Genomic DNA, 16106 nt, shown 5'->3' on the forward strand with positions numbered 1-16106 from the left:
TCGGATTCCACTATAAAAACTGTAGGTTCCTCAGTTGCCATTCGCTGTAAGGACTATTAATTAACAGCTGTGTCTAAGGAATATGTCGGCATTAATGACTAACAAGACTACAAGATCACGCCACTCACCCTACACTCATCTCCAATCATACTTTCCTGAAAATACCTACTTTATATGATGATAAATACCTATTTTGATGATGATACTTTATATGTTTGTATGGTCGCCATTTCATTGAAAAGTATACAAGTATGATTACGATAAGAGAGGATATATTGATTGTATGCTGTGAGAATATCGTATGTGAAGTGTAACTACTTGTTATCCTGTTTGAGGTAGGCCCTATCATTGATTACGGGGGGAATATGTGGGTGTAAAGGATTGTAAATTAGAATTTATCACAAATTAAATTCTAAGATGCATGGTTATATACTTAAAGTAAATAACATGACAGTTAGTTACATACATTTTTCATACATCAGTACAGGTAATTGAAAGAACTTTACTGTGTATATTATAGTCATAGTTTCCAATACTAAATACCAAATATTTTACTCTGAAATTTTTCTGAATATTTCTCTTAAATTCACCACTCTGTTTTAATCAAACATATCTAGCAATTATATTTTCTGTAATTTTAGGCACAATATTAATTAAACATGATATATAACCTAATGACCTCTCACTTTAGACATAATTCAGTAAAAGTAACAAATATAAAAACAAGGCCTCTTAGTAATAAAACAAATCCAATTGATATATTAACGTTGTATTTTAAATTTTTTGTCATTCTGTTACTATATTGTTCCAGTTTAAGCCAGTGGCAATTATATTGCATTGAAGTCTGAGACGATATCCAATGGTCAAGACTGACAAGCACTAACGATATCGAGATCAACATTTATACGAAATCTGAAGATCTGATTAAAATCAAGATCGTTTCTGGACCAGGAACTATTTTTCATTTGGCCACGGATAAAGGATGTCAAAAGGTCTACAGTACTCAGTTAAATGACCAGTGTTCAAACCATTACCTTTTAACATACTGTAACTATAACAGGTATATATAATTTATATAAAGACACTGTTTCTCTGCATAACTTTTACCTTCAACACCAAACATGATCACATTGTCCTACACTCTACACCGAATTTTATGGTTTTCAAATGACAATAAATGATTATGGCAATAAATGATGGTAAATAACAAATACCCCCGCCGCAGCAAACCTGCCGACTAAGCGAATTTCCATTTGTCTGAATTTATTTTCAGTTAAATATATTTTAATAACATTAGATTTAACGAGTACCTAGGTTTGCTGCTACAAGGAAACTAATAAAGTGTGTTTTTGAGTAAAATATTGATAGCTTAGTACAAAATAAATAAATTTGCCAAGTTTGATCAAAATATATTCATAAACAAGCAAACTACAACATTTGTCAATATTCTCCATAAGAATAACATGGGAATTTTAAATTTACATTTTTTTAAATTTTCTCCGTTACTAATATTCGAACAAAAATACTTTTATATACTAAATGATTTGTTTTTTTAGGCTCTTTAAAAAGGTCTAAAGAGAAATTGGGAAATTTTGTGTTTTTAGGGTCAAAAGTGAGAAAAACCAAATTTTACCCCATAAAACCCCCCGTAAAGCCCCGTTCCCATGTTCCGATCGTGCTGGTTCGTGAACTCATTCAAGTTTATCCCGCTTTACACCTTTAAACCAAATTTCATCAAAATCGGAAAAAAATTACTCAAGTTATCACGTTCACGGACATATATATATATATATATATATATATATATAAAAGTCTATATATATATATATATACATATATAAAAATTTGAACGAATATTGTTTTTGGCCTCTGGGGACATCAAAATGAAAAAGTAAATCGGTCCCGGGTCTAGGTCTTACCGTGCCACCTACGGTAATAGCTACTTCCCTATAGGGAAATTCGCTAAAAGGAGATATAAACAGTAACAAATCCAGGTTTTTGGCCGTTCTCTTTTGCCATAACAAGTGTACAGACGTTACTTTTCCATAGGCGTCCTCCACCCCCAGTAGTCTTCTTTACTTAGCTCCGCTTCTCGTGTGGCAGTATCACTCAAAGCACCCTCTTCAACTCCTCGCCGGTCTAAAAACAATTAAGTCATTTATAAAATTCCATTGACTGAATAGTGAATCAACATTCAATCGATACGGCCCAAATAAAATAAATTGTTACGCAAAATCTTCGAATGGGAATCTTGCAGATGTTTTTTTGTTAAAGTTCAACTTTCTCCTTTACACTATCCATTCCCCATACCTAGTACGTTTATGGAAAAAATATTGTTTTATTGAAGATTTCGAGATGGAGCTTGTGTGGTAATATCTCTTTTGGGTCCTTTAGAATTTGAAAAAGTTGTTTCTATGAGATTGCGTTATTCAAATAATGCCTGATAATATTTTACGTTCAACCATGTGCTCAATATAAAATATCTGACTAAATTATTCAATACAGTTCCTATTTTAAGTTTTAAAAACAAAAATTATAAAGAATTATGTGTCTGACATATTTTTTATGCATTAATTTCTTCATTACCTGTACTGTGAGCGTAAACGGCCGCAATAAATATCTAACGTTTAGCCTATTTCTATTTTATTTATTTTATTTTAGTAGGAGATTGGTAACTGTCAACTTTGAAGTAGTGAACCCTGGCTGACTGTGGCTAATAAGTGGCCTTAGAAATGGCTTTAATCTTTACAAAACCAGCATCTCAAACACCTTTCCGATTGACGGCAGTATACTGATTGGCCTGTAGTTGATCAATTCTGAGGGATTTCCACTCTTTAGGATATTACTAAGGATATTACTCTATGATATTACTAAGGGCCCGTAATAGCAAACCATCCCCATACGGTCACATAACATAGTCCTAATGTCATAAATATAGGATCAATATACCAGGTAGATATTTTTACATCTCACCCAGTCAGCGAAATCGTTGATTCCTTCTGTGAAGGTAGTTTCTCCTCGTTCGTAGGCTTGGTTGTGTTCACGGATATCGTGAAGGTTGGCAATGAAGATTGCCTTCCTATATTCCTCTTCCACCTCATTAGCGTATACTCTGTTATACTTAATCTGAAATTGGATATAAAGTTTACGTTACATAATTAGTTTTTTAAAACAGAATAAATCCGTTTGAAACTACTTATAGAAAGAAGGTGTAGATTTCCGTATCTGTTGTCACAATAACCGAATGAAAATATCGACTATTCGATTGTTTTATTCGACATATCGATCGGTATTTTCATTCGGTTGTTTGTGCCAACGGATACGGATTACGGAAGCCTACCCGAAGAAGCTTTATTTAGTATCCAAAGAGGTATGGACTAACTTTAATTATTTCATCAACATCTCCACTTAATCTTTTTTACATAATAACTATCTCTGACGCAAAAAAAAAAAATTATAAATTTTCTCTGATCAAGTTATATTAAGAAGCCTTACCTTAAAGCGTTCCCATTGTTCCTCCTCCTCCTGAGAGTAGGTGATGTGTCCTGCGCAGCCCAAAGCAACAAGAGTGAACAACAATAACAGCTTCATCTTGACAACAAAGCAACATTGGAATAATAAAAAAATGTCACTAGCAGTTAGGGCCGGTTTTAAATAAATATGAACGTATTTTAGGCAAGTCACTGATGTGTACTGATGTGAATTACTAACCTCTGTTGAAGTAAATATGAAAACTTGTTAACCAAGTCAAGTTGACCTACTGTGAGCTATAGCACCTTTTGTGTCAAATAAGTCAAATCAAATAAGTCAATCAAATAAGTAAAATAACATTTTATTTACTCGTAATGTTTATAAGAATAAGAAAATAATTTTGAAAAATTCCTTTTTTTGGGAATTTACTTCTTAACCATAGTTATACGTCCCTAAACAAAAGTAATATTTATTCCCTATTGAAATAATATTTGTGTAGCGAGGACATAGGTTTGCTACAGGGAAGGTTATGAAATGTTTTTGCGATATGTTGATAATTTATTTGAAAATAAATACCTTTTTTAAATATGACCAAAAACGTATCATATTACAGGCGAACTAACATTTATTTAGTTCCGTCCATAAGATAAAGTATTTTTTTTTTTAATTTACAGTATTTTTTTATTCTTAACCACTATCTGGATAAAAACGCTTCAATAAAATCAATTATTAGTTTTTACACACGATTTAGAAGTTGATTGCAATTTTGTTCGGTTAAAAAATGATAAAACAAATCTTTAACTTATAAGACACACATAAACCCTTGTTAACTTAGTCCGATTATGCTGGTTCGTGAATGCGTTCACACGTGAATAGATTTACACATTAATACAAAATTTCATAAAAATTTGATTGTTCTTGCTCGAGTGATAACAGGCTCACATATATATTCACTTAAATGCCAGATGTTTTTGACCTCTGAGGACCACAAAACGAAAAAGTAACTCGGTCCCGGGTCCTGCTCTTACCACGAGACCTATGGCTTAAACTTTTCCTATACTTAGGAAATTCACCAAAACACGTTTTATATCTCGCATATTGTTCTTCAATAATAGAAAAAAATCTCCTTTTATTATAATAAATAGTATTGAATATTAATCACTAAGGGAAAAAACCGTTGAAACAAAATTATTATTATTTTAGCTGCACGATTCAATCATTACCTTTAATTTGATAATACATCAAAAGTAAACTTTTCTCATTATTAGTGTATGACCTGTTGCATCGTTTGATGTTTGGATGCAAAAGGTTGATATATTAAAAACTCTTATAAAGAAAAATAAACTATGCAAGTAAAAAAATAAACAATTCCATTGAAACAAATGTTACTAATGAAACATTATTAATTATTTGACAATATTTAATTATTTATTCTAGCCTGATTTAAACCATAGGCCAACACGTACTACAGACTAGTTGAGTCATAATGTACTGATGTATTTAAATTGTGGCTTGGAAACTTGAACTATTTGCAAATAAGAGAAAATTACAAAATTTGTTTGCTTGAAATCATACACTTTATTGATTTAAAAATTTTCAATTGAAGACTAAATTTGCTCAGAGCATTTAGTTTAAATAGCTTCATTAGAGGGTAAATGTTTTAACATATTAACAATAATTATCAAACTACAATATAAAAGTATGGTAAATTGCATCAAAAAGCCTTTGCATTGTATGCCTAACAATCTGATTACAATAAGACCAAGAAAAACCTTACCTTAGTTTTCACACAAGTACAAGATAACTGGACTTTTTGATTGCGACCAATTTATAGTCGTGATGAGTTTATCAGTTGACTAATGAAAAAGCTAATCAAATCTACGTTAGCTCAACAATGTAACTAATTTCGTTTCCCATTATAAGGATTAACAGCAAGTCAAATTGCTCATTGTTGTCAATCATTGAAGCTGATCATAACCTTTAATCAAACATAAGCTTTAACAAAGTAAGGTTTTTTTAATAGGTACAGTACACATAAATAAATACGATAGATATTGTAATTAAAGTTCGGTCCTTTTTTAAGGTCAATTTATGTAATTGTTTTATTCAGTACTAGCTGTTTGCCCGTTCTACGTACGGGAATCTTGTAGTAAGTTTAAACCTTATATTCAGAACAGGAGTTGGTTTGCATATTTAGTGTGCATTTTTCCAGATATGATGGCAAAACTATAACTGTTTAGGAATACATATAAACCTTCTCAAATACAATATCTGACAGTTTCAAAGCCAAAACGAATGCTTCGCAATTAAATGTCACCCGATCGTGTTAGTCCATATTTTATATTAAACGATGAAAGGAATTGCTTTACAGTATATATCTATGAGGCATAGCCCTAAGGTAGGCATGTAATTGAAAGTTACTTTTCACACTGGCTAAAAGTAGTTAAAACACTACCTCAACCTCACTACTGCACACTTTATTTGGGTTGAAATTTTTATTAACAATAGTGCTCTTGTCTTTTCCACGAAAAATAAAGGACATTAATGCATTACCAATAGATATACACAAACAAATGCAGAATTTAGTCCACACAACATTTTGGAGTTCAGACAGAAAACGCTAAAAATTATACAGTAAGACATCAATTAAATTTAATAAGCAATAAGGTGCAGTGTTTATAAATAAATAGTGAAAATAGTGATGTGTTTATATGTAAAAATTATTCTTACCGGTATTGCTTCCACCGGTTCTAAGGAAAAGTAGCAGTACCGGTACCAAAAACCAACGTTTACATTTGAGAAAAGAACTGTGGTACTTACGACTAATTCCAACTGTCCTTCTAATCAAACTGTATTATAGGTGTTAATCAGTTGGCAATTATATAAATAAATAAATACACACATACCACAAAACATGTAACATGTAACGTAAACAACGTAACGCTTTGAAGACTCACTATGGTTTGCTAAAAAACAAAAACTTTCACTTGATGTGGTGCAGTACCGGTACCGAAGTTATTAATCTCCTTTGGTTTTAATTTTTTTTTTTAGTTTTCGAAAATCAAAGTTTTTTCCTATTAATAGCATTATTTGTAACCAGCTTTTAATGTTAACATATTAATGACAGTTTGAAGAAACCACCTTTATTCAAACAAAGGTTTCTTAAGATTACGTAATCTCTAAACGATAATCGGTACATATATCTAGCAAACATTCGGAGGAAATGTGGCAAAAAACGCACAAATCTGGGGTTTTGTACGTTTGCAGTTTTATTTCCTAAGTAGGAAAAGTACCGATATCGTTGTCGAAATGTAAGTAAGTATAAACCAAAAGTGACACATTGGAAAAGCGAGTTTAGCTACATCTGTAAAGTTAAACTTTCTGTTACGGTACGATCACAGCGAAATCAGAAAGATCTTCCAAGATCGCAGCAACATCCACGATCACCCACTGACTGCAGTTGTGATTTTTTACTTTGCACTTTACACAACTGTCCTTGAAGCGCCGTCAATGAGTGGAAACCTTTGTAAGCTACGGTGTTGGTGACGAAGATTAAAAAAATGTAAGTTTCCTTGCACTAATACAACACTGATTCACGGTATTTTCCCCGGTTATCAAAACTCAAGAACAATCGTTGCACTTGCGATTAATTAAACCGGTTAAGTAAGGCACAACGTTTTTAATCTCACTTGGTTTGGATGTGCTGACTAAACTTGTTCGGAAATGGTTGCAGTATTTGTTAACAACTTTTAATGTAATCATATCGGTGACAGCTAGAAGTGAGAATCCAAACAGCTGATCGTTATTTCATAAAATGTAATGTAATAGTAAACATTGGGAGAAAATTTGACAAAAATCGAACAAAATTGGGTTTTTGGTGGTTTGTTATTTTGTTTTCGAAGAAGCGAGGCCATGTTTTTATAGCCAAAGACACTCTCACCAATCCAGTAAATACAGAAAAATGATTAAAGCCTTGATCGGTACTCTAGTTTTCTAGGAGTAGGCCGCGTAAAACGACAATTTGGCGTTACAGACGGAGTCACAGAATGGACAGACAGACATACAGACAGAAATTGAGATAAGACTCGTTTCGGCTTTCTTAGGCTATGAAACGTAAAAATAACCAAAAACCGCATGATTCTAAGCAATGTACAGACAAATCTGTAATTTTATTTATATAGATTTGTAGGGTGATTGTGGACATTTTCTATCATAATTATACCCCATAATAATAATTTATAGTTTACAAAAATTAAGGTGGTTTTAGGGGAAGAAATCCATTTCCTTCACCTCTACCTATGAAAGAGAAACTTAACAGATAAGGTTTGCCAAAACGTCAATTATATGCATCGTGCAATTAGCAAAGAAAGCTAGCGTTTATTGACCTTCTACTCAAACCACCTAAATTTGTGAACTGAATGTTGTGAAATAGTATATTTAATCACTAGAGCGTAAAATGAATCCTTTCGACCCAAGCTCAAGTTTCACGATCGAGGCGAAGCCAAGTTTGGAAAATGAGTGATGGTTAAAAAGACAATTTTCCCTTAGTGATTAACTATATTATTTGTTATAATGCTAATTCATTTAACAAACTAAGTTAGAAGGCGAAAATACATCACATGTAATGATTACCGCTAAAACAACATTCAGCTTGTCCAAAATTTGGGAATTTAAATGAACAGCTGTTATTTAGTGGTTAAAACATTACGGGTATCACGGATGTGCTAGATTAAAATATACCATAATATTTGAGAAACAGGTAATTGATTTCTATCGGAGTTTACAACTAAGTTTAACAGCTTACTTTTACTCCCCCAGGCACTCAAAAACGTTTTAACTCCCTATGACTATATACAGATATCGTAAAACATGTTAAACATTTTTTTTATATTCACATCAATCATCTTTTTTATTTAAATATATTATTTCAGTCTCATAAAGGGGATAGGGTCCAATTGTGTTTTAGCAACAACGCTCTGACAGTAGCAGGGTACGAACAGAGTGACTTCACCCTTGGGTGAAATAACAAACTTTAAATCGAGTTGGCTGTGATACATCCGACTTGATTATTATCAAATTCTCTGGTTGAGTGACGAAATGCCCTTCTTTTACAACAAACGCATAAAGGATATTTTTCACTCAAATTATTAAAATATTGTATTTAAAAATTCACATGGCATTAGGGCCTACTTAGTTTGTTATGGAATAGTATGTATATGATATGCATTTTATTTATTATTTTAAACATGCAATTGTGAGGATTTTTGTGAATCGCATTTATGTGTGATGTAAAAAGTTTCTAAAACATGTAATTGTATTGAAACTAAAATTACTGTTGGTCTAAATTTTAATATATGAGATAAGTTACAATTAGTATTTAAACTATTTTAAGCATTCTATTGCTTAAAAATATTCAGGAATCAAAGGCACAATTTCATAATCATTATAGTAGCCGAATATATGTTTTTTTCCGGACTTTCCAGAATAGTGATAAAATTTAATCTTAGAAGATTAACAGTTGTAATAAAGTGTTTCTGTTTTAATCATAAGCTTCATTGGTGTTGAAAATTACAGTGATTAAAACTGTAATTACAATTTAAAACTAATCGTTTGCTCCAATGCAATTGCTGTGAAGATTCTTGTCTAATCCATAGGGCTTAGTGTTTTTACAAAAAAAAAAAAAAAAAAAAAAAAAACCGTTTTAAAGTTGAGTTTGTAAATAGTTTATGAAAAATGCCAAATTCATTAACACTGAAAAAATAATTTCATTATGAACAGTAAAAAATGCAATGAATTTTAAACGAATATTTATTATGTTTTAGGGGAATAAAATTTACATGAATTTTAACGACATTATTTTTTTTATAAAATATGCAACATTTGCCTCATGATGAATTTACTTAAGAAAAGTTTTTGGATTTCATTATAAATTCCCTGCAATGTTCTTTCACCGTTACACTAAAATAGATAACGTGGATATTTTTTCATATATTAAAAAATCTGACAATTTTATGGTTTCTTGTTAAAATAAAAATATATGTTTATCAACAAACTTTAAGAACCGTATTGTCTGGAACCGGTACATATTTTTTTTAAGATACATTTTTAAAATTGCATGAAGGGGAATTTTAAATGCAAATAGTTAACCAGAACTCTCAAAGCCTCAATATAAGCCCGAAGTGTCTGGTCTAGTAGGACGATAACTGTTTTACCTCCACAAACTTCCTCAACTTTCTGGTTATTGTACATGTTCAACAGAGTTGAAAATGGCTCAATTCACTGTTGATTTGAATTACCTTACTTTAGTTTTTAACTTATTTAGATAATTTTACTAAATAATATCTTCAGTAGCACCAAGGAAAAATGTAAAAATAGAAATAAGCTGATTAATGAACAAGTGAATTTTTACCCCAGTTGAACTCTTCAGAAACTTCTCAGTCAGTACTTTCATTAGCCAATAGTATAAGAGGGTCGCCATATTGAGATTCTTGTCATTCGCCTATTGGGTCTGATGATGTAATTAAAATACATTTTAAAATACGTAGACTGTTGTAATTATTTAGTTATAATACATTTCACTTAATTTATTTGATAAACAATCGTAAGCATTTACGATCAGGATTTTACCTTCCAAACTATAATGCTGTTGAAGTTATATTGTTTTGTCTTTGAGAGAACTGGATCCTTTCAAAACATAATGTCCCACTAAATTAATCGAGGATAAACTATTTATGTAATAATTGTGAAAAACAATAAATTATATTGTTCCTTTTTTTGAACTCGGAAAAAAGTTAGAAATGTAAAATGTTTCATTAGCGTCAAATGTTGTGCTTTAGCTTTTATTGCAAAAGTTTTCAACTTCTTCAAACTCAACTTAGTTTCTAAACTATGAGCTCTTAGAAGTATAGGCCTGCTCTTGGTTTTATCTAAAATCGTGTTTACAGGAAATAACTGATCTTACATGTTATTAAATTCACCAAGCTTTTACGTTTGAAAAGCATATATGTACTTATTTATGGAATTAATTGTGTGGATGTATATAATTGTTTATTGATTTGTACCTAATGCACTTGAATAAAGAAGCTATTGACTAGTAATAGTCAATCATAATTTATTCCGAATTAAATTTTTAAACAGTCTTTTTATATCCGTATGTTTCGAATTTCCAAAAATATCTAATAAGAGAAAAACATAAATTGCAAGCAGCGAATAGTGTAAACCAAGTTAAACAGTAAGGGTACAATGATCAACAGACTATATAATATATTTACAAACAATGCGTTAACCCATAACAAGCCGGAAGTACTTTTTTACAAGTGCAAAAACCGGAAGTGATAAAGTACTCCCAGAATTGAGGTTGGTCTAAATAGACTTCTTCCGATGCTCTTAATAAGTAAATATTGACAGAGAATGGCTAAGTACAAAGAAACAGAAGACAAATAGAACTTACATGTTTAAAGATTAACCGTAGGCCTAAATACCATAGAGTCAATGGATTCATTTATTAGATTATTGCTTAAACTTTTTTTTGCATAATAATGCACATAACTTCACAAACCAACGGTATGAAAAGCTTATTGACTTGAGCGTAAAGTTTTAATTTTTTAGAGCGAAAAGGGAAACACAGCGATATTCCCCTGCAAGTGACGTGCTTTGAGTATAAACCAAGCCTAGAATAGTTAAACAATAAATATTTTCTCCTTATTACAATAAGAAGATTGTCTTAACCTCTTATTGGGTAGTTCCAAATATTCACTTGATGATCACTGATTTACTAGCTATCAAATGTGAAGAATATAAATGTGTTTTCTAACATTGCCGTAAGATAAACTGAACATAAATATTTCTTAAGGAAACTTACAATTTTGGCAATATTTAACTGAATTAATGGCAATAAAAAAATTGCCTGCTACTTTCATTTATGTGTGATTAAAATTTCAGTGTGGATAGGCTTTATGTAATTTTTTGTGACATTAAAAGTAACTGATAGTAAATAATTTTAAATTATAAGAAATTGAATATGATGTGAGATGCTCCACAATCAGTTTATTTCACTTACCTCACCGTCAAAATACTGTGAGTAACTGCTATTGCACTTACCAAAACTACCAGCATTAAATTTTAGTTTCTTTAAACGATTTTGTTTCTTTTTTATATAGTATCAAGTTTATTACTAATTTAATGAGTTTTATTACCAACATTAATCTTTAGTTACTACTGTGAATTTTTTAAGAGCAATATAAAAGTCAATATGATGCTGTACGGTCTCTGTACTAAAATAATCTCTTTAAATACCATCAAGATTGACATTTTTTCTCATAATATCATCAACTACTACCACGCACTTACTTTCGTTTGGAAAATGCAAGGGTTGTGCCATGTCGGTCGGTTTTAAATCATGCAACTGTGCTCAAATTCTACACATTTTAAAATCAAAATTTAATATTCACAAAAGACACTTTTGAAACCTTACTAAAAGAGGCTGATGCTTCTAAGTACCCTAAAAATTTCATTTTCATGAATCATCCATGTTACCAAGTTTTTTAATTTAACCAATGGTTCACTTGGTTGACTTTACTGTAAATGCATTGCATACATAAGTTACTAACTTCCAACTTTTAAAGAACTCACTTAACTAAGTTAACCGTTTCCAATTCCATTAGTTACAAAAGTTTACTTAGGTAATTGATGGATATGCAGACGGTTGACTTGGAGAAGTTGAACAAGACTTGGCTGTTTATATTATTCTTCTAATTCGTTTAAATGTGAGGTCGTCATGGATTTTTAAACGCCAAATTAAATTTTTAAACATTCCAAATTTATCGAAATATAGAAATAAATAATATTAAATATATTTTCAATACATTTTAGGTAGTATATAGTCTATATTATATCGAATAGATTGTTAGATAATACAATGTATATAGTTATTATAATATAGTTATTATAAAAAGCAAATGATTTAATAACTCAAAATGTACCTTATAAAATCCGAAAACTAAAATGAATCCAATTTATCAAATTATATGAATTCATTATAATTTAAATATACACTTAACTGAAATATGGAAATGAGTCATGTTAGTTGACTAAAAAGTAGCTATTTGCATTAGAGTATATCACTGGAAAAAATTTTATTTTCGGCTTATAAAAAAATACATGTTAGTAGGAGAGAATTCACTACTGTTAGTTTATTGACAAGACAGTCCTGGTGATCGGGCTCAAAAAAATATTCATTTGTGCAAAATAAATAGTGAGAAAAATATCACCAATAAAATTAAATTAATGAATAGGTTATTGATCCTTAAAGCAGAATTTAGATTGTCAATTATTTTTTTTTATTAGGAGTTAGCTAAGAAGTATGCAAATTAATATCTGAAATGTTTTTTATTAAGAAATAATATGTATTGCAACTAATTAAATTGCACTAAATGCCACTCCCAAGACAACTGTAAACAATTTACGTATATATTAAAAAAATAGTAATATATAGCAAATAATCATTTTAATTTTACTACAATTTTCCATCAAGACATGTTAAATTTACAATGAGATTTGTTGAGGTATGTCCTGGGTCTGGTTTTAATGTTGTTCTTTGCTTTTAAGATCCTCAGAATCAACACTGACTCGAACTAGAGTACACTATGTATCCAATTAATAAATGTTAATTTTTTTTTTTCATATTTACAAAAAAGTGTTTGATTTAATATTATACTGACACCTAATTAATTTTATAAAAAATTTAAAGTTTGAGTTTTATTTTATTGTTTTCTATAGTAATTTTAAATTAAAAGAGTAGTTTACACGATCGGACATATTATAAATATTTAAATTGAATTGTATGTATTAAAGTTTTAGTATGATCTTAGATAAATGGATCAAATATTTTTTTTTTATTTTAAGCGTTTCTCATTATTTGATTCTGATATTACATTTTTAAGTTGTAATTTGCCCATACCTATTTTACAATATTACTTGCATTGTAAAATAATGTTTACATAGATAGAAAAAATACCATATATTTTCTATAAGTAAATTCAAGAGTAAGCCGAGACAAGGACTTTTTATCCCTAACCAAGTTAAGTTTGTCCAAAATGATGGATGAGCCAGACGTAAAGAGATCTGATAGGATTTAGGAGATTTCAAGAAAGGATTTCAGTATTGACTGCCTTTATTTATTTTAAAAGTTGGCTGTACTTAAAAAATTATAGCCTATATTCAAATGTGCATAGTGAATATTAAAGTTTAAAGGAGCAGAATTTTAGTTCACAGAAATTATCTGTTAAACTGATAATAAAACTTTTCAAATATAAAATATATTACCCCGTTTTGTTGGTCTTACAAAGGATGTAATAATTTTAAAGAAATACAACGTGTTTAAACAAAACAACAACAAAATAGATAGTAAAGCATTTTTATCTCTATGTGGTCAAAGGAGCAATTTTCATATTATTGCGAAACTTAGATTCTTTACTAAAATAAGAATTAGCTTTTTAAACTCATTTTATAGAGAACTATATTTTTTTTTTTTAGAGACTGATGAAGTTTTATTAATATGTAAAAAAAGATGCATTAAAAATATTACTTAAGATGCAATGTATCTAGGTCTATAATATTTACAGAATTATTACTTTGGGTTATGTTAAAATAATTTATTCTCCAATATGTACTTAACATTTTATTTAAATTTTGACTAAGTATTTATTCAAAATAATCGTTAAAATCTATAAGGTTCAAAACCAATGCTATTTACTATTAAGTAAAAGTATTTTTTAACACGTATGACTATTCGTTACAAATGTGCATTAATGATTTTTTACGTAAAGACAGTTTGACTGTTTTGCAAAAAAAATGTATGCGAGCAAAATTATGATTTCAATACAAAGTAGCAATAATTATAAAAAAATGTTATTAGTTTGATTCGTTTTTAACACATATTTACTCGTAAATTAACCCAGTTCAATACATCTAAAACAGTAATTTATGTTAAAAAGATACAACTAAAAACCATTATTAAAGACTGGAATAATCTTCTCATCAAATGAAAGAAAGCGGTTTCTTCGCCACAAAAGAATAATTTCAGGATGGCCATTAGTATTTTCTTTGTTGTATAAAGAGTAATAATAAATCTATTTTGTAAGCGAAATATTTATTAAGGTTTCATTACAATCAACATTGTTTTATTGGATTTAGCAAATTAAAGTAAAACAGTCATTAGATGTTATTAGTTATTTGATATTGTTAGTAAGTTATAAATATAACAGCTAAAAATAAATATATACTATACAAAAATATATACAATATAGTGGTTAACAAAATTAATATTCATTTAATTAATTATATCATTAATTTGTTTGCTAAAAGAATCATTTAACATATAAAGATTGTGGTAATGAGGTTTGAAATAATCATGTGTGGTATCACTATGACGTTATTAATAAAAAATGAAATTGAAAGCGATAGTAAAATAATTTGAGTTCAGAAAAAAAAATTCTATTTTTTGGTAAAAATTAAACATGTCTAACGCTAGATTTAAAGGTCAACAATTTGGGTAGCGAGCTGGTCTAGTGGTAGAGCGCGGGACTTCGGTTCCTGATATCCCTAATTCAAATCCTATTAAATCACCAGTGAATTTTGTTTAAATTATAATGCCTGAACCCCTCTAGCCTGAAGTCTTGAGAAAAACGACCTCGACTAACAAGTAAAACAATACACATAGTCGAGTGACTTATCAAAAAATCTTATCTGTTACAGATTCAATACACCTACACACAATTGTTAGAATTGGAAAATCATACCCAGCCATTCACACAACAGCAACAGTCGACACAAGATACAAATAGAAACCGTCGTTTGTACGTGACAAGTGTGGGCTGTGTTGTATTATCTGTGCTACAAACATTGGGTCGTTGTCTATTGGGAGCTAATAAAGTATATTCTCTAACGATGTTTCGATTCCCAGCTGTAAATAAATTAGTCGCTGTAAAAAAAATGCAATGACGCTTTTTACTTTTAGACAAACAATTATGCTTTTTTATAGGTTTTCAAGGATCTTTTCATTGTCCTAGGACGCTAGGCTCAAGCCCGGTGTAGTTTTTCACACAATTTCTGGCTGGATACAGGGGATGAGGCATTATCACTTACATAAAACACGTTGGTGGGAATTAAACTGGGACCTCAGGGAACGAAGTCACGCGCTCTTCCACTAGGGTTGTTAGTTGGTGTATTGACAAAGCAAGAGACTTCGGTTTCAAAACTTCTGGTCCGAATCCCTCCGATCACCAATGGATTTGATGGAAGTGATGATGATGCTACCCCTCAAACCTAGCCTAAATTTATGTGAAAAGTTTAAGCTAGAACCTAGAGGAAAAACACTAGGCTAGCTTACTCCCCAAATATTTAATCTATTTGCGAAGAATAGCAAACTGTATCATTATATTGGCATTTTTAAGAGACAAAAGAAAAAAGAATTTCTCTTAGAAACTGAGTTCAAATAGGTCATAATAAAAAATATTTATCCTTGTTGAACAGAAGAACAAAATGTGAACCAGAATATTACGTCAATGCACTTTAAAACTATTGAATTGCTTTTGATTTCAACTTATTCTTGAGTTTCTAAAACATAAGATTTAGTT

At 30.1% G+C, this 16106-nt stretch overlaps 1 protein-coding gene across 1 annotated transcript; it reads right to left on the reverse strand.

The window, feature by feature from the left end:
• Positions 1 to 1976: 1976 nt before the first annotated feature.
• Positions 1977 to 5347, reverse strand: LOC128996140 (crustapain-like). Its single transcript, XM_054421266.1, has 4 exons — positions 5249 to 5347; positions 3496 to 3591; positions 2974 to 3126; positions 1977 to 2139 (listed from the first exon to the last, which is right to left on the reverse strand). Exons 2-4 carry the CDS (start codon positions 3589 to 3591, stop codon positions 2110 to 2112), a joined length of 279 nt encoding a protein of 92 aa, XP_054277241.1. The 5' UTR covers positions 5249 to 5347; the 3' UTR covers positions 1977 to 2109.
• Between the last annotated feature and the right edge of the window lie 10759 nt (positions 5348 to 16106).

This window comes from Macrosteles quadrilineatus, unplaced genomic scaffold (genome assembly GCF_028750875.1).
Source record: "Macrosteles quadrilineatus isolate MER2022 unplaced genomic scaffold, UCM_ALF_1.0 Scaffold_6__1_contigs__length_79288215, whole genome shotgun sequence".
In the NCBI taxonomy this organism is placed as follows: domain Eukaryota; kingdom Metazoa; phylum Arthropoda; class Insecta; order Hemiptera; family Cicadellidae; genus Macrosteles; species Macrosteles quadrilineatus.

Bases quoted from the DNA above. Each gene is read 5' to 3' on its own strand.
- LOC128996140 (XM_054421266.1), bottom strand. From the start codon at position 3,591: ATGAAGCTGTTATTGTTGTTCACTCTTGTTGCTTTGGGCTGCGCAGGA. The intron at 3,127-3,495 runs GTAAGGCTTCTT...ATCCAATTTCAG, and splicing joins AACAATGGGAACGCTTTAAG to ATTAAGTATAACAGAGTATA. The intron at 2,140-2,973 runs GTGAGATGTAAA...AATTGTTTTTAG, and splicing joins TCAACGATTTCGCTGACTGG to ACCGGCGAGGAGTTGAAGAG.